This window comes from Macaca mulatta, chromosome 12 (genome assembly GCF_049350105.2).
Source record: "Macaca mulatta isolate MMU2019108-1 chromosome 12, T2T-MMU8v2.0, whole genome shotgun sequence".
Classification (NCBI taxonomy): domain Eukaryota; kingdom Metazoa; phylum Chordata; class Mammalia; order Primates; family Cercopithecidae; genus Macaca; species Macaca mulatta.
In genome coordinates, this window is record NC_133417.1 from 137,776,044 (window position 1) to 137,793,816 (window position 17,773).

At 58.5% G+C, this 17,773-nt stretch overlaps 2 protein-coding genes across 11 annotated transcripts; both read left to right on the top strand.

The window, feature by feature from the left end:
* Window positions 1-1,145: 1,145 nt before the first annotated feature.
* PRSS56 (serine protease 56) lies at window positions 1,146-6,232 on the top strand. 2 transcript variants are annotated; one of them, XM_077957910.1, is made up of 13 exons: window positions 1,146-1,242; window positions 1,859-1,966; window positions 2,343-2,393; window positions 2,498-2,687; window positions 3,041-3,140; window positions 3,228-3,387; window positions 3,585-3,727; window positions 3,941-4,103; window positions 4,294-4,470; window positions 4,564-4,728; window positions 4,833-4,895; window positions 5,263-5,369; window positions 5,732-6,232. In XM_077957910.1, the coding sequence occupies exons 1-13, from the start codon at window positions 1,146-1,148 to the stop codon at window positions 6,020-6,022; spliced, it is 1,815 nt and encodes a 604-aa protein (XP_077814036.1). In that variant the 3' UTR covers window positions 6,023-6,232. The 2 variants fall into 2 exon arrangements, with proteins under 2 accessions (XP_077814036.1, XP_077814037.1); XM_077957911.1 differs by having other exon boundaries at window positions 4,297-4,470.
* A 274-nt stretch (window positions 6,233-6,506) lies between these two features.
* CHRND (cholinergic receptor nicotinic delta subunit) lies at window positions 6,507-17,132 on the top strand. 9 transcript variants are annotated; one of them, XM_077957907.1, is made up of 12 exons: window positions 6,507-6,608; window positions 7,060-7,205; window positions 7,929-7,973; window positions 8,797-8,906; window positions 9,036-9,191; window positions 9,397-9,506; window positions 10,448-10,648; window positions 11,839-11,950; window positions 12,030-12,144; window positions 14,402-14,606; window positions 14,691-14,809; window positions 15,597-17,132. In XM_077957907.1, the coding sequence occupies exons 4-12, from the start codon at window positions 8,872-8,874 to the stop codon at window positions 15,777-15,779; spliced, it is 1,236 nt and encodes a 411-aa protein (XP_077814033.1). In that variant the 5' UTR covers window positions 6,507-6,608; window positions 7,060-7,205; window positions 7,929-7,973; window positions 8,797-8,871; the 3' UTR covers window positions 15,780-17,132. The 9 variants fall into 9 exon arrangements, with proteins under 9 accessions (XP_077814033.1, XP_077814034.1, XP_028687064.1 ...); XM_028831231.2 differs by having other exon boundaries at window positions 6,582-6,796; XM_077957908.1 differs by lacking the exon at window positions 7,929-7,973 and having other exon boundaries at window positions 6,512-6,608.
* The last annotated feature ends 641 nt before the right edge of the window (window positions 17,133-17,773 follow it).

The window sequence follows — 17,773 nt, forward strand, 5'->3', positions numbered from 1 at the left end:
TTAGCATGGTGTGCTGGTGACTGTGGAACAGCTGGCTCTCCAGGCGGAAAGAGCCCTGGGTCATAGCATTTGCTGATGAATATTCTCACCAGTTCACCTCACATGAATTGGGGTGCCTGGGCAGCGCAGACGGGCACTACCCTACCCCAGGTGGTAACTCGATCCCAGAAGAGCTGCGTGATCCTGCCCATGAGACTCCAGAGGACTCCAGAAGAATCTCCACTGCCAGATCAGGGTCACGGAACAATGTCGGACAGGCGGAGCGGGCACCGTGCAGGGCCAGGAGGTCTGGGAGAGCGTCAGAAGCTGCTAGGGCCTGTCCTCTCGGAACTGGGCCACTGTGGGCCTTTCATCTCCCGCCTCCCTTTCTGCACCACTCCTGCGGCTGCCTGCCTCTGCCCCTTCCCACCCCACCACCCCCAGTGCGGCAATTACGGCGCTAATTAGGCTGCTTTGATCATCTTTAGAAATGGCCACATTGGGGAGGGACTCTGCCAAGCAATTAGGGGCAGAGGGGTGGGGAGCTCCAGGGCTTCCTCAGGGGGTGGGGCTGCTGAGAAACCCCAGACACCCCCTGCCCTCCTCCCTCCAGGAGTATCTGCCCCCGTCATAGCTGTAAGCTCCTCAGGGGGTAGAGGCAGATGGGGATCCCCCCCATCTCAGCCCTGAAGCCAGGGCCCGCCCCCACCCAGCAGCCCCCCTCTGCCTGGCCTGCAGCCCAACCGTCAGCTCTTCTTCCCTGTCTTGGCCCCTTTGATGGAGCCGCAGAAACAAGGGCTCCTTTGACAGAAGGGGGGCTCAGAGCTGGGATGATGAGACTTGAAAGGTGAAGGTCAAGCCCACTACTCCACTCCTCCCCCAGTCTTGGCCACCCTCCCATGCACCCCTCCCCCAGGCTGTCCTCTATAAAGACCCCGCAGCCCCGTTCCCCTGTGGGCTCCTAGGAGTTAAGGGCCAGGTGAGGGCTGACCAGGGAGGCGGGTAATTTTGATGTAAGAGAACGGGGTCAGATGATTTGAGGGACAAGAATTCAGTGCCTGGGGGCCGAAAGGCAGCAGAAGGCGGGCACCAAAGGATAGGCACCCGGAAGGTGGACTCCGAGGAGGAGAGAGGACGGGGGTCTCTCACCCCAGCTCCTGGTCACCATGCTGCTGGCTGTGCTGCTACTGCTACCTCTCCCAAGTTCATGGTTTGCTCACGGGCACCCACTGTACACGCGCCTGCCCCCCAGCACCCTGCAAGGTAAGCCCAGGCTGGTCTGAGAGCCGCGGAGTCGGGAAGAACGTAGAGGAAGTGGGACCCTGGGCGGACGGGGACAGAAGAGCTTGTCACCCCTACTCATAAGGACCTTTGGCCCCTTCTGCCCACCCTGCTGCGAGAAGGGGCCAAGAACGGAGATATAGGTGGGAGAGGAGGGGTGTGGCGGGAGAGGGAAGGGGAGCTGTCAAGCATGCCGAAAGGAATGGAGAGAAGGCCCCGTGGAGCAGAGAGAAACAGCCCGGGGCAGTATCACACCCTTGGCTGTCCTGGCCGAAGGTAGGCCACTCAAACACAGCTACTTTCAGTCAATAAGACTGAGTTCTGTGATGTATCTTTGGGGTGGTGTCTTTAAAAAATTGTTAAGGAAAAGCACCTTTCAAAGATTCCAGTCCAACTCAGTTGAATTAGGGAGATATCTTGGGCTGAGAACCTGGGACCATGGGCTCTGAGTGCTGGGCCCAGCTTCCCAGGGCCTCACTCACCTCATTTTGTCCCAGGCTTGTGGGTCTCCTGAGGCAGGGCTCAGGGCTGGGACCAGGAGGATAAGGCTGAGGCTCTTCCCCAACCACGCATGATTGTGTGCCCCCTGTCCTAGCAGTTCTGTCGGCCCAGGGGACTCAGGCGTTGCAGGCAGCCCAGAGGAGTGCCCAGTGGGCAATAAACCGAGTGGCGATGGAGATCCAGCACAGATCGCACGAGTGCCGAGGTGCCCACCCTGCCCCCCATGCCCCACTGAACTTGCTGCCTACCCTGGGCCCATTCTGCTGCCCCTGTCCCTTCCCTTCAGCCTTAACTCCCCTCTTGGGGGCAGAGACTGAGTTGGGCCGCAACCAAGACGATATTTGTGAAGGTCCGTCTCTCCAAGTGGAAGGGACTTGCTAGGCTTGGGGCATGGCCTGTGCAAAGGCAGGGAGGCAGAAACACTCTGTGCTCCTGTGGTGACCAGGAGAAGTTCATGGTTGTTGAAATAGAACCTGTGTGGGCTGGAGGGCTGAGAGACGGGGAGAAAGAGGCTCGGCCCAGCCTGGGGTGAGGACGGGCGAGAGGGCGGCAGTAAGACTCAAAGCCCTGTTTCTCCGCAGGATCTGGGCGCCCCAGGCTTCAAGCTCCCCTCCAGGACCCACCTGAGCCAGGTGAGGCTGGAAAGGCTGGAGAGGGCAGGCCTGAGAGCCCGGTGGGCCTCGAAGGCGAGGATGGCCAGAACATGTCTCTCGTGACACCCCTTGCCCCTTTCTAGGGCGGTGCGGCGAGAGGCGCCCGAGCACTGCCAACGTGACGCGGGCCCACGGCCGCATCGTCGGGGGCAGCGCGGCGCCGCCCGGGGCCTGGCCCTGGCTGGTGAGGCTGCAGCTCGGCGGGCAGCCTCTGTGCGGCGGCGTCCTGGTAGCGGCGTCCTGGGTGCTCACGGCAGCGCACTGCTTTGTGGGGTAAGTAGGGCCCCCAGGCCCTGCCCAGCCGGGGTCCCCAGCTCTGGGCCCCGCACCTGCCGGGTTGTCCGGCGGGCGACGCGCGGGAAAGGTGGTCTCTGCTGCCCCCTGGCGGCTGCCGGCCCCAGGCTGCCCTGTCTCAAGGGGCAGAGCGCGCCCCGCCAGGATGCCAGCCCGGAGGGGGTGGCACTGCCGGGCGCGTTCGCCCCTCTGGGACAGGACCCCTCCCCGGCCCGCCCTCCCTGCCCCCAAGTAGAGAAAGCCCTGCGTGCGGGCGGAGGGGTAGGGTCTCCGAGGGGCCCGCTGCGTGTGCCCCTGTCCTTCCTGCGTCTCAGCCACCGCTCGTCCCGCAGCGCCCCGAATGAGCTTCTGTGGACTGTGACGCTGGCCGAGGGGCCCCGGGGGGAGCAAGCGGAGGAGGTGCCAGTGAACCGCATCCTGCCCCACCCCAAGGTAAGAAGGCAGTCTCCAGGCCCCCAAGGCTGGGAACCGCACCCCCACTCGCGCCTCCTTGACCCTGCGCCGCCTCCCCCTCCTCAGTTTGACCCGCAGACCTTCCACAACGACCTGGCCCTGGTGCAGCTGTGGACGCCGGTGAGCCCGGGGGGGCCGGCGCGCCCCGTGTGCCTGCCCCAGGAGCCCCAGGAGCCCCCTGCCGGCACCGCCTGCGCCATCGCGGGCTGGGGGGCCCTCTTCGAAGGTACTGGGCGTGGGTGAGCCGGCGCGTGGTGGGAAGAATTGGAGGTCCGAGGTAATAGAGTGTGGGGAGGCCGGGTTGCCTTGGAAAAATGCTGCCTGCTCTTTCAAAGGGGAGGAATCAAGGGGGGTGGTGGGAAGGGGACACTCAAGGCAGAGCTCTTGCCCTCCAAACCTGAGCCTTCCACCCCTTCCCTGCAGACGGGCCTGAGGCTGAGGCAGTGAGAGAGGCCCGTGTTCCCCTGCTCAGCGCCGACACCTGCCGAAGGGCCCTGGGGCCCGGGCTGCGCCCCAGCACCATGCTCTGCGCTGGGTACCTGGCGGGGGGCGTTGACTCGTGCCAGGTATGAACCTAGTCTGATGAGAAAAGGCCGGCTGAGCCTCCCCAGGGCCACGACGGCCTCCTTTCCTTCCACAACTGGCTGTCACTCGACTTCTCTGAGCCTCTCTGTCCTCATCGCTAAAAGGGATACAAGTGGCAAGCTCACGCCTGCCAGGCGTAAGGCGGGCGTCACAGGGGGCAGGTGAAGGCAGCGTCCTCTCTCTTGGCCCCGCAGGGTGACTCGGGAGGCCCCCTGACCTGTTCTGAGCCTGGCCCCCGCCCTAGAGAAGTCCTGTTCGGAGTCACCTCCTGGGGGGACGGCTGCGGGGAGCCAGGGAAGCCCGGAGTCTACACCCGCGTGGCCGTGTTCAAGGACTGGCTCCAGGAGCAGATGAGCTGTGAGCACTCTCTTTCCAATGCCCCGTCCCCAGTGTCCCAACGGACAACCGTGGGACAAGCCCGTTTCCACCCGGCCCGTGCCCATTCCCAGCTCCCTTCTGCCTCGGCAAAGCCTGTCTCCCTCCGGGGAAGGAGTGTGGGAGCTAGGGCCCCAAACAGAGGGTGAGCCGACCACTGTCCCGCCCGCAGCAGCCTCCTCCAGCCGCGAGCCCAGCTGCAGGGAGCTTCTGGCCTGGGAACCCCCCCAGGAACTGCAGGCAGACACCGCCCGGCTCTGCGCCTTCTATGCCCGCCTGTGCCCGGGGTCCCAGGGCGCCTGTGAGCGCTTGGCGCACCAGCAGTGCCTGCAGCGCCGGCGGCGATGCGGTCAGTTCTGTTCACCGGGACCGGGACGGGGGGCGGAGGGAAAGGGGCCTGGCCAGCCTCTGACCGCCGCTCCAACTCCTGTACGGTCTGCAGAGCTGCGCTCGCTGGCGCACACGCTGCTGGGCCTGCTGCGGAACGCCCAGGAGCTGCTCGGCCCGCGCCCGGGGCTGCGGCGCCTGGCCCCCGCCCTGGCTCGCCCCGCTCCAGCGCTCCAGGAGTCTCCCCGGCACCCTGCCCGCGAGCTGCGGCTGCACTCAGGTACTCCGCGCCCTCCAGCCCAGCCCAGCCCTGGCCCGGCCCCACCCGCGCGGCGGAGCCACTTTCTCCGGCCGAGGAGGTCCCCTAACCCTGTGCCTCCCCAGGATCGCGGGCTGCAGGCACTCGATTCCCGAAGTGGAGGCCGGAGCCGCGCGGAGAAGCCAATGGTAATGACGCCCTCTGCCGACCTTCGGGAGGGGATAGGTCGAGGGCCTGGATGAGGTCGGAAGCGCTTTTAGGCAGCTCCGGGAAGCACTTACCCGGTGGGGCAACAGAGTGAACTCACTCTCCCCTCCCCGCCACAGAGCGTAAGACTCTTTTGGAGGACTTGTGGTTTTAGCTCTCATCAGTGTCAAACAGAGATGCTTTGCCTGGTGTTACTGCTTAACTTCCCCGAGCCTCAGTTTCCCCATCTATATCATAAGAGGCTAAGTGTGTCCCCTGGGAGGCCGTCCTGAAGTGCTGGTGGGAGTGCCACCTCCAGTTCCATACCGCATCCGTTCATCATTCCCGGGGCCTCTCCTCTTCCTCCAGGCTGCCCTGGGCTGGAGCCCCTGCGACAGAAGTTGGCTGCCCTGCAGGGGGCCCATGCCTGGATCCTGCAGGTCCCCTCGGAGCACCTGGCCATGAACTTTCATGAGGTAGGCCCCCAGGCTTCCAGACTCCTTCACGGTGGCCTGGGAAGGCTGAGACCTAGCCCAGGGAAGGTGCAGAGAGCTCAGCCCCGATGCCCTCCCAGCAGCCTGGGGTCGCCTCTGCCCCTGCTCTGGGGGTAGGTAGAGGGAGTAGGGCCCGCGGAGTGTAAGCCAGGCCACTGGGGATGGTGGTGGGGAGAGTGAGTAGAGGGGTGGGTGGGGGTGTCCACAGGAGCGGGAAATGAGCAGGGTTTCGGGGAGAAAGGAAGGAGCATGGGTCTAGGTGAGAGTTTCTGGGGCCCGGGGCAGAGGGGGTGACCTCTGGGATTCCAACTCAGGGCCCCTGATCCCCACTCCTCCCTCTGTAGGTCCTGGCAGATCTGGGCTCCAAGACACTGACTGGGCTCTTCAGAGCCTGGGTGCGGGCAGGCTTGGGGGGTCGGCATGTGGCCTTCAGTGGCCTGGTGGGCCTGGAGCCGGCCACACTGGCTCGCAGCCTCCCCCGACTGCTGGTGCAGGCCCTGCAGGCCTTCCGCGTGGCTGCCCTGGCAGAAGGGGAGCCCGAGGGACACTGGATGGATGTAGGGCAGGGGCCTGGACTGGAGAGGAAGGGGCACCACCCACTCAACCCTCAGGTACCCCCCGCCAGGCAACCCTGAGCCATGTCTGGGCCCCCAGCCCCTGGGGAGGAGCTACTGCTCCCAGGAGCTGAGAGCGGCTCGGGAGCATAATCACAAACTGTTGCTGCCATAGTGGCTGGGTGTGTGCGGGAGGGATGGGGTGGGGGTCCTGGGCCCTCCGTGTCTTCCCAGGTTTACAATCAGAGAATCACAGCTGCTTTAATAAATGTTATTTATAATACATGGAAACAACTCTGGAGCTTTCTTGGGACGGGACCTGGTGGGTGGACATTCAGTCTCAGGGGTGGGATCCAGGCAGGGCTGCCTCTGGAAGCAGTTGGCAAGGGTCACAGAGGCTGGAGAGAGGCTGTGAGGTCCCCATCTGAGACTATCTCCTGCCTCCTGAGAAGTGGCAGCAGCTGGCCTGCCTGTCGCCCCACCCCCTTGCATGGCTGCCCAGCGCTGGCCCCAGTGCCCAGCGTCTCCGCTCAGCGCCCTCCCCCTCCCCCCCACCGTCCTCCTCGCTCCGCCCCCTGCCGCTGAGCTGCAGGGAGTCCCAGCCTGGGATCTTTGCCTCACGTCCTTGGGCTCCTGCCCTGGCTGGCCCATCCCCCACCACCATGAGGTGTCAGATTGTGTTTCCGGCTGCCTCTTCCCTTTGACTCCCTCCTCCCCCAACACCTGTCCCCTCTCCCGCCCACCCTCATTCCACAGCCCTGTAGATGGGAGGGGCAGATGCAGGTCCCAGTCAGAGGGATGGGATGGAGGGGCCAGTGCTGACACTGGGGCTGCTGGCCACCCTGGCGGTGTGTGGTAAGGGTAGACATCCTCCCCACCCTGGGGTCCCCCGTGATGCCCACCCAGGCCCCACACGGTATGGCCTCCTCTCACTCCCCACTCCCACTCTGCCATCTCTCCCTGCTGGGGGGCTGCCTTCTGGGGTCCCCACTCCCAGGGAGTGGTTGGATTCCTCCCTGCTCATCCCAACCTCATGGTCCAGCAGGACCTCAGGGCAGCTTCCCTCCTGAGTCCCCTGCCCAGGGCCCCATTCAGTCCTTGTCCCTGACCCTCCCCAGGCATCTGGGGGCTGAACGAGGAGGAGCGGCTGATCCGGCACCTGTTTCAAGAGAAGGGCTACAACAAGGAGCTCCGGCCCGTGGCACACAAAGAGGAGAGTGTGGACGTCACCCTGGCCCTCACGCTCTCCAACCTCATCTCCCTGGTGAGAGGCCCTCTGCTGCTGGGTTGGGAGGGAGAGCAGGGACAGCTTCCCAGGACCAGGATAGCCATGGAGGAATACAGAAGCCCCGGCCTGGACTATGGCGGCTCCCTTTCTGGGAAATGTGCTGGAGCTGCTCTGTGCCCTGACAGGCTGCTGTCCTGCCCCTCCAGTGTAAGCTCTGGGGTGTCCTCCATCCACACCCATAGTACGACCCATCTGTGACACACTTCAGAGGCCACCGGTCCTCTCTGCTCCCTAGCTGCCCGCCCACTCCTGACTGCGAGTGATCAGGGCCCAGATGCCATGGTGTCCCTGGGTGCCAGTTGAGAGTGGGTGAATGTAGGCTGGGCGTGGTGGATTACGCCTGTAATCTCAGCACCTTGGGAGGCCGAGGTGGGCGGATTACCTGAGGTCAGGAGTTCGAGACCAGCCTGGCCAACATAGTGAAACCCTGTCTCTACTAAAAATATAAAAATTAGCTGGGTGTGATGGCATGCACCTGTAATCCCAGCTACTAGGGAGGCTGAGGCAGGAGAATTCCTTGAACCAAAGAGGCAGAGGTTGCAGGTTGCAGTGAGCCAAGATCGTGCCACTGCACTCCAGCCTGGGCAATTGAACAAGATTCAAAAAAAAAAAAAAAAAAAAATACAGAGACAGTGGGTGAATGTGTGTGGACAAAAGAATGATATGGCCCTGAAGGATGGCCCTACCGTCTAATTACAGAAAGAAGTTGAGGAGACCCTCACTACCAATGTGTGGATAGAGCACGTAAGAATGCCCCTCCCAGCTGGGCGCGGTGGCTCATGCCTGTAATCCCAGCACTTTGGGAGGTCGAGGCGGGCAGATCACGAGGTCAGGAGATCAAGACCATCCTGGCTAACACGGTGAAACCCCGTCTCTACTAAAAATACAAAAAATTAGCCGTACGTGGTGGTGGGCACTGGTAGTTCCAGCTACTCGGGAGGCTGAGGCAGGAGAATGGAGAATGGTGTGAACCCAGGAGGCGGAGCTTGCAGTGAGTTGAGATGGTGCCACTGCACTCCAGCCTGGGTGACAGAGCAAGACTCCATCTCAAAAACAAAAAATAATGCCCCTCCCAGAGCTGGTGGGATAGCGGGAATGCAGGGTTCCAGGCTGCTTCCACTTGGAGATCCCATCTGCCTTGGACACTGTCCCCCAGGAGGGGTTGGTGCCTCCCTACAGAGAAGCCCCAGGCCCAACTGTCCTTCCCCCACCTAGTGCCCTCACCAGCCCCTAGTGCCACCTTCAAGTGGATTAGGATTCACATGTTGGAAAACTGCCACTTTATCTTGGTTTTTATTAGAAAACATTCTCCTCCTGTCTGTCAAAAGTCCACAATACAAACACAAATCTCCTATGCTCACAGTGGAAATAATGCTCCCTTAGTTGTGCAGTGAGCATCCTGCACAGCTGTCCATGACAGACCTGAATCCACACTCTGTACCTGCCTTCCCCAAACCTCTTGTGTCACAGCTCTCAGACCCTGTTCAGTCTTCTCTCAGGGAAGTAGGGGGAGCCAGGAGCCTGGACAGCTGCAGAGTGCACTGCTGACATGCCTTTGGGATTCCAGGGCTGGACAGACAACCGGCTGAAGTGGAATGCTGAAGAATTTGGAAACATCAGTGTCCTGCGCCTCCCCCCAGACATGGTGTGGCTCCCAGAGATTGTGCTGGAGAACAAGTTGAGCCAAGCCCTCCCTGACCTCCTCTCTGTCACCCTGCCTCCTTTCCTTAAGCCTCCTCTGCATCCCCCAACTCTGCCAGTCCTGAGTCACCAGAGCTCACTGTGGTTCTTGTCCCTGTTCCCCAGCAATGATGGCTTCTTCCAGATCTCCTACTCCTGCAACGTGCTTGTCTACAACTACGGCTTTGTGTACTGGCTGCCACCTGCCATCTTCCGCTCCTCCTGCCCCATCTCTGTCACCTATTTCCCCTTCGACTGGCAGAACTGCTCCCTCAAGTTCAGGTGCTCCCATTTATCCAGCCATCCCTCACCCCAAAGCACCCTACCAGGGGCTGAAGGAGGTGACTGAAGCACCCCCAGACAGAGGCCCCTGCCCTGTCCGGATTAGTGCTGCCTTCCCCACAATGGTCCTCCCTTACTAACCTTTCCCTGCTCTGTGGCCCCAGCCAGTGACTGAGTGTCACTCTCTGCCCATTGCCTTCCCCAGTTCCCTCAAGTACACGGCCAAAGAGATCACCCTGAGCCTGAAGCAGGATGCCGAAGAGAACCGCACCTACCCCGTGGAGTGGATCATCATTGACCCTGAAGGCTTCACAGGTGCTGGGAGCAGCCACCAGTGGGTGGGCAGGTCCCTCAGACACACACACACAGACACACTGGCACTGCCCACCCAAGAGATACACACGTGCACACACACATACCTAGAACACCGATACACAGCTACTCACACACGCAGCTGGACACAGAGGGGCAGACACATGCCCGCCCACAGAGAAGCACACAGACACTCACACTTCCTGAATGCAAAGCTATCCCAAAGGCAGAGACAGACGGTGCCAGTGCCCTCCCCCGCCCCTGCCCAGGCCCGGAAGTCATGCTTCTCACACATGAGATGCCTGTGGCTGACAGGGGTTTAGTGTTTCCTGTGCCTGGTGAACCCAGGGGTGTGGTTGGCATGAGGGCTGTGTCATCCTGATGGGGGGTGTCTGCCACCCCTCCTGACATCCTCATCCCTGATCTGTACCCAGGCTCGGATTCTCCATGGGGCCTACCGCTCACCCCGTCCATCAGAAGGAACCCTGTCTCACTGTCTCAGGCTGGCACATCATGGCAGGGATAGTTTTACTGTCACTGGCTCGTTATCCCCCAGGCCCAGGCCGAGGAGGAGTGGCTCAATTAATGTCCAGGAGGTTTTTTTTTTTTGTTACTCAGGAAGACAGGCTCAGTATCTGAGAGCATTTGTTTGACTTGGTCTCTTTAATCTGCAATACCTATTTTTGGCTCGTGTATCTTTTCAGCCAAAAGATACTCCTTATTTGAGCCCTGTATGGCCTCAGCTTCTACTTTTTCCGAAAAGATAAAAAAGAAATCAGTCACAGAGGAAGACGGAAACTTCCATCCTGACGCCCCAGGGAACAACACCCAGCCGGCCGCGTCTCTGGACTGGCTTGCCCCGCCCAGCCCCTCATTCTGTCCCCAGGCCCTGCCTAGCCCCTTTGGCCTGGCCTGACCCTAAGGTGTCCATGTACCGCCCTCAGAGAACGGGGAGTGGGAGATAGTGCACCGGCCGGCCAGGGTCAACGTGGACCCCAGAGCCCCTCTGGACAGCCCCAGCCGCCAGGACGTCACCTTCTACCTCATCATCCGCCGCAAGCCCCTATTCTACATCATCAACATCTTGGTGCCCTGTGTGCTCATCTCCTTCATGGTCAACCTGGTCTTCTACCTACCGGCCGACAGTGAGCCTCCAGGCCCTGTTCCCTGCTCCCCCTCCCCATGCCCACCTGAACAGGGCCAGCCCCAGCCCTGCCCCCTCACTTCCTCCTGGGAGCCACCTGAGATTTCCATTCCTGGAGCTCCCTGCCTGGGCCAGGTGTGAGGGCCAGGTGGACACCCAGAGGGAGGGCTGTATGATTCTGGGCGACATCCCCAAATGGACAGGGCAGGGCATCTCCAAGATGCTACTTCCCATGGACTCGCAGAAGAACTGCTAAACTGTCCCTCTGTCAGAGCAGAGACTAAGTCCCTCACGGTCACCAGTATGTGGCCTTGAGCCTGGCACACAGGAGGCCCTCAACTACTGAACCAGTGGGTGAATAACAGGGTCTCTGGGACAGTAGGGTGTGAGGCAGAAAACCTGTCTATGCTCACCTGACTCTAGGAGGCAGTGGTTTACAAGTTCAGAATATTTACTATGAGCAGGGCATAGTGAGTCCCAGGGTCAAAGGCCACCCAGCCCCTGCCCCTGGCGGGACTTCAGGAGGGAGAAGGGGGGCACCTTCCATCTGCAGTGGGGTTGGGAGAGCTCCTAGAGGAGGTGGAGAGGAGGTGGAGTTGGAATGGACTTGAGCAGGATTGGGTGGGGCTACCCTCAGCAGGAGGAGCAATGCTGATGAGGAGGCGGGCCAGGCAGGGGCTGAGGGGGCCTCAGCAGGGGAGCCCCCCGTCCTGCCCTTGCAGGAGCTCAGGTGGGAAGAGCAAGACAGCACTGGGCTGGGGTGTCTGAGTGAGGGGCTGGGAGTTGGGGTGTTATCCTGGTGCTATCAGGACACCCTGGTGCTTTCTGAGCAGGGAGTAATGCACACAGATCTGCGCTCCAGGAGGGTTCAGTGGCGTGGGTGGGTTGTGACAGCTGATTTTCATGAGCACTTACCCAGTGCCAGGCAGAGTGATGTGTGTTAAACACACTCTCACCATATTCAACAGTTGAGAAAACTGATGCACAGAGAGGTTGGGCTACTTGCCCAAGGTCACCCAGCTAGTAAGTGGCAGAGCTGAGATTTGCACCCAGGGCCTGTAGCTCCATAACCCATGATTTTCATCAGGGCACCATGGTACTACAGAGGTGCCAGGGGCCACAGCAGGACCCTCTAGGACTAGGGCCCCAAGGTCCTAGTTTCCCCAAAGAAGCTAAGTCTGGCTTCCCCAGGTGGTGAGAAGACATCAGTGGCCATTTCTGTGCTCCTGGCTCAGTCCGTCTTCCTGCTGCTCATCTCCAAGCGGCTGCCCGCCACATCCATGGCCATCCCCCTTATCGGCAAGTGAGTGATGCCCAAGCCTGGCCCCACCCTGCTTGCCCAGCCCAGCCCTGGGGGCTCCAAGCTGAGTGTGTGCCCACAGGTTCCTGCTCTTCGGCATGGTGCTGGTCACCATGGTTGTGGTGATCTGTGTCATCGTGCTCAACATCCACTTCCGAACACCCAGCACCCATGTGCTGTCTGAGGGGGTCAAGAAGGTGAGTACTTGGCCCGGCGCCATGGCTCACCACTGTAATCCCAGTATTTTGGGAGGCTGAGGCGGGAGAATCTCTTGAGCCCAGGAGTTGGAGACTAGCCTGGGCAACATAGTGACACTCCCATCTCTACAAAAAAATCAAACAAAAAATTAGCCAGGTGTGGTGGCGCATGCTTGTAGTCCTAGCTACTCAAGAGGCTGAGGTGGATCACTTGAGCCTGGGAGGTCAAAGTTGCAGTGAGCTGTAATCGCCCCAGGGCACTCCAGCCTGGGCAACAGAGTGAGACCTTGTCTCAAAAAAAAAAAGGAAATGAGCACTCTAGCCAAAAGCTGGAGATTGAGCCAGGTACAGTAGTTCACACCTAGAGTCTCAGCTACTCAGGAGGCTGAGGTGGGAGGATCCCTGGAACCCAGGAGTTGGAGGTTGCAATGTGCTATGATCACATCACTGCACCCCAGTCTGGACAACAGATTGAGACCCCATCTCTAAAAAAAAAAAAAAAAAAAAAAAAAAAAAAAAAAAAAGCAGGGGCCGGCCGTGGTAGCTCACGCCTGTAATCCCAGCACTTTGGGAGGCTGAGGCGGGTGGATCACCTGAGGTCAGGAGTTTGAGACCACCCTGGCCAACATGGTGAAACCCCATCTCTACTAAAAATACAAAAATTAGCCAGGCATGATAGCATGTGTTTGTAATCCCAGCTACTCGGGGGGCTGAGGTACGAGAATTGCTTGAACCTGGGAGGTGGAGGTTGCAGTGAGCCAAGATCCCACCACTGCACTCCAGCCTGGGCGACAAGAGCGAAACTCTGTCTCCAAAAAAAAAAAAAAAAATCTGGAAGTTGTCCAAAGGCCATCTGTAGAATGGATAAAGACACTGGACACATACTCCCACAGGAGTGCTGCTCAGCAGTGCAGAAGCACCGCGGCTACTGCACCCCTGCATGCGTGAACCTCCTGGCAGATTGATCCGTGAAAGAAACCAGACGCAGCGGCACATGCTGCAGGCCTCACTTTGTAAGAAGTTCAAGAACAGGCCAAATCAATGTTTGGTGATAGAAGTCAGAACGGTGGCTATCTCTGGGGCTGGGAGGGAACTGAGCGGGGGCAGGTATGAGGTAGATTTTTGGGGATCATGCTCACTATCTCATCACTGGGGATTTACCCAGTGGAATGCATCTGTAAAAATTCATCTAGCTGTATACTTAATGTGTTCATTCCACTGTATGCTGCAACTCAGAAGGAAGAAGGGGAGGACTGAGTGGGCAGGGTGCCGGGAGAGGGATGCCCTTGCCTCTCGGCTACTGCAGGGCTGGCTGGCTGTTCTGGGACAGCTGAAGTCAGTTTAGCAACTCTTTTTTTTTTTGAGATGGAGTCTCCCTCTGTCGCCCAGGCTGGAGTACCATGGTTCGATCTCAGCTCACTGCAAGGTTCAAATGATTCTCATGCCTCACCCTCCTGAGTAGCTGGGATTACAGGCACCTGCCACCATGCCCAGCTAATTTTTGCATTTTTAGTAGAGATGGGGTTTTGCCATGTTGGCCAGGCTGGTCTCGAACTCCTGACCTCAAGTGATCCACCTGCCTTGGCTTTCCAAACAGTTGGGAGTATAGGCGTGAGCCACCATGACCGGCCTTAGCAACTCTTTTCTTTTCAGCATTTGATGGGGGAGACTGTAGCATTTGGAGCATTTACCTTAGTTTTTGGTCTTTAATTAATCATTTTTAGTGAATGGGTTCTCCTCCGCACCATGGGTGATGTGGTCTCGAGAGCCGGAAGCAACCTACATATGCATCAGTAGGAGATCAGGGAATCAATGACAGAGTCAGATGGGCGAGCACTTTGTGGCAGCCAGGAATGAAGTCACGTATGTTAGGACGTATAAAGGTCACCCCATGCTTGTAAAATGGCCTTTCTTGGCTAGGCGCAGTGCCTCACGCCTGTAATTCCAGCACTTTGGGAGGCCGAGTTGGGCGGATCACGAGGTCAAGAGAGCAAGACCATCCTGGCCAACATGGTGAAACCCCATCTCTGCTAAAAATACAAAAATTAGCTAGGCATGGTGGCATGTGCCTGTAGTCCCAACTACTTGGGAGGCTGAGACAGGGGAATCACTTGAACCCGGGAGGTGGAAGTTGCAGTGAGCCGAGATCACGCCACTGCACTCCAGCCTGGCGACAGTGAGACTCCATCTCAAAACAAAACAAAACAAAACAACAACAACAAAACGCCTTTCTTGTGGCCCCTTGACACGGCCCCAGCTCTTCCTGGAGACCCTGCCAGAGCTCCTGCACATGTCCCGCCCAGCAGAGGATGGACCCAGCCCTGGGGCCCTGGTGCGGAGGAGCAGCTCCCTGGGATACATCTCCAAGGCTGAGGAGTACTTCTTGCTCAAGTCCCGCAGCGACCTCATGTTTGAGAAGCAGTCAGAGCGGCACGGGCTGGCCAGGCGCCTCACCACTGCACGTGGGTTCCCGCTGGTCTTGGTTTTCAGCCCATCTGTGGGAGGTGGGGGCAGGCCTCACACCCACTCTGGCCCCTTGTCCATAGGCCGGCCCCCAGCAAGCTCTGAGCAGGCCCAGCAGGAACTCTTCAATGAGCTGAAGCCAGCTGTGGATGGGGCAAACTTCATTGTTAACCACATGAGGGACCAGAACAATTACAATGAGGTAAGGGACCACAGGATTGCCATGTACAAGTGTTCAAGTAGGGCACTGATTAAGTGTATTCTATCTTAAGAGGGCAGGGTTCCCCTTAGAGACACACACCAACTTAGATGAGGGAGTTAAGGTGATACAGATTCCAGGCCCCTCCCAGGGAGAGGGAACTCCTGCCTGGCACCCTATAGCAGCACTGGGGCCAGGCACACACACAGAGGCATACAGCTCCACCCTGTCCAGGCCACACTCTGAGCACCCCTTAGGGTCCCTTCTTTCTCCCAGCTGCCAATCATTTTCTGTCCCTACTCAGTTTCAAGCCTGATACTCCAGACAGAACCAGATGTTTTAAAGGTAGCCATATACGGTTATTCAACATTGTATAACTTCTAAAAATTCTCTCTTGAGAAAAGGCATCTTTTCCCAGTTCACATATGGGCTGGCAGCAGCCCTGACTTGCTGGATTGGGGAGAAAGAGGAGAGAGGTCTATCCACCTTCCTTAGCCCCTAGGAGAGACCCCTGGGCCTCAGTTCCTCTCTAGCCCCAGAACCCTGTGCTACAGCAGAGAGGGAGGCTATGGTCTGTTCTCTGCCTCCTCAACAGAGTGATCAGCCCTGCCTGTGGCCAGAGGCGCCTGGGACCTTGCTGGGGACAAGCCGGCAGTATCCTGCAAGCCAGAGGCAGCCTCTGCAGGCACACTGAGCCGGGCCTCTGCCTCCATGGCTGGGCCTCAGCTTGGGGGTGGGGCTCTGTGGCCTGAGGCCCTTCTCACCCCACTCTCTCTGCCCCTACCCACAGGAGAAAGACAGCTGGAACCGAGTGGCCCGCACAGTGGACCGCCTCTGCCTGTTTGTGGTGACGCCTGTTATGGTGGTGGGCACAGCCTGGATCTTCCTGCAGGGCGTTTACAACCAGCCACCGCCCCAGCCTTTTCCCGGGGACCCCTACTCCTACGACGTGCAGGACAAGCGCTTCATCTAGGGTGGGCCTGTGGGGGAGCCAGGAGACAGCAGGGTCTGAGAGAGGAGCCATGGTCCCTAATGAGACCCACTCATAGCCCTGAGGCTCACGCCCCTCAGACTGGGGAAGAGTCCAAGGAAGGAAGGGAGCAGCCACTCCTCAATGCTCAATGGCTCCCCTGAAATCAAGACAGGGCCACCTGAGATGGTCTGAGGGTGGACACCGGCTACAGCAGGTGGGCAGGACGATCTGTGGGGAAGTAGGAGGCTGGCTCAGGGGCCAGGGAGGAGGCCACTCAGGGTGGCCTCACAGGGAGAACTCTGATAGGGGTGAGACAGATAGGGCCCCTTCTCTGCTCCTCCTCTCGCAAGGTGTGGGGTAGAGCAGGCAGGAATCTGCGCCTTCACTCCCTGGCTCCTCCAGCCTCCCTCTTCCCACCTACCCTTCAACCTCAGGCTTCTGAGGCCTCACCTGGGACTGAGGTTGAGGACACCTCCCTCCCTCCAGACCCCAGAGTCTCCTTTCCTAGCTCTTTCTGCCTTGACCACTCTGCCTAGGTCCCTTTGGGAAGTTGAGGACTGGAGTGGAAAGGTCAGGATTGACATCCACAAAGACTTGGGGTCAACCTGAGGTTGCACACACAATCCTAGAGGACCGGAATGCAGCACCTCTCCCCAAAGGGCCCCTGCCCCCCAGCATCTACTCCTCCCCAAAGTAGGGCTGTCATGCATTATTTGGGGCATATTCTAAAAAAATCATTCGTTGTTTCTCTGAAATTTGTCCTGTATTTTTATTTGCTAAATCTAGCAACCCTATCCCAAAGACAGCCTCCATTCAATCCTATCCTGAGGGCCAAAGGCCAATACTGCAGGAATTGGGAGACAAGGGTCTGTTTGTATGGCAGCCCACCTCCAAGATGGCCCCGGTGGTAGCCAGTATTCACACTCTTGTGCAGTCCCCTCACTCTGTACCAGGGTGGGTCTGGGTAACCAACAGAATGAGGCAGAAGTGATGGTACCTCACTTCCCAGATTCAGTTAGGAAAGGCACTAGGGCCTCTTTCTTGCTCATTCACCCTCATTCTCACAGCAGTTGGATCTCTCACTTTGGGGAAGCCAGCTGGCACGTTGAGGAGCCCTATGGAGAGGCCCACACGGCAAGGAAATAAGGCCTCCTGCCATCAGCCACGTGAGCGAAGGTGGAAGTGGATCCTCTGCCCCAGTAGGGCCTTTGGATGAGATCACAGCCCAGTAGACATCTTACGTGCAGCACCATGAAAGTCCCTAAGCCAGAACCACCAGCTAAGTGGCTCCTGGATTCCTGATCCCCCAGAAACTGTGTGAGATAATAAATGTGTGTTGTTTTAAGTAACAAAGTTTTGGTGTCATTTGTTATACCAGCAATGTGACCTTGAGTGAGCTGCTCTTCATCTCTTACCTTCCATTTTCTAATCTGCAAAATGTGTGTCTAGTGAGTCCTAGTCATGGGGTGTTGTGAAAATTGAATTTCTAGTAGTAGTATTTTCATGTGACCTGCACATTTAATGGGTGGTGATTTAACCCATTTCCCTCAGTGGGGAATTGGTGACCTCATTAACTCAGATATATAGAAGGTGAGATTTTTAATGTTTAGATGTAACCAAGGAAAAAGAAAAACCATTTAAAACCAAAACTGACCCCAGTAACTTCTGCCTTCCAGCATGAACTATATTCACAAAATTCAAGGTACAAATCTTTTATTTTCCTGTCTAAATAGGAAAGCCAGTTTGTTCTCACACCCGTCAGGTGAGCAGGAAGTCTGAGACTTCGCCAGGAATAGTCCATCAACTCAGGGAGGGTCCGTCTTAAGTACAGGGATGAGAGTGAGTCTAGGGCTCTCAGCCACAGTCTTTGCTTCTCTCTGCCTCATGGTGGCGCTGCTGGCAACAGGTCTTGGTTCAACCACCAGCTGAGTCCTCAGTTCTATTAGGCCCTGCTCAAGTGGCTGTGGACTTCCAGAGAAGACAACCCCAAAATA

Excerpts from the sequence above, each read along its gene's own strand:
- CHRND (XM_077957900.1), top strand. The coding sequence starts at position 6,706 with ATGGGAGGGGCAGATGCAGGTCCCAGTCAGAGGGATGGGATGGAGGGG. Across the intron at positions 7,974-8,796 it reads CCAATGTGTGGATAGAGCAC|GGCTGGACAGACAACCGGCT; the intron begins GTAAGAATGCCC and ends TTGGGATTCCAG. Across the intron at positions 10,649-11,838 it reads CTTCTACCTACCGGCCGACA|GTGGTGAGAAGACATCAGTG; the intron begins GTGAGCCTCCAG and ends TGGCTTCCCCAG.
- PRSS56 (XM_077957910.1), top strand. The coding sequence starts at position 1,146 with ATGCTGCTGGCTGTGCTGCTACTGCTACCTCTCCCAAGTTCATGGTTT. Across the intron at positions 3,141-3,227 it reads GCATCCTGCCCCACCCCAAG|TTTGACCCGCAGACCTTCCA; the intron begins GTAAGAAGGCAG and ends CCCCCTCCTCAG. Across the intron at positions 4,471-4,563 it reads GCAGCGCCGGCGGCGATGCG|AGCTGCGCTCGCTGGCGCAC; the intron begins GTCAGTTCTGTT and ends TACGGTCTGCAG.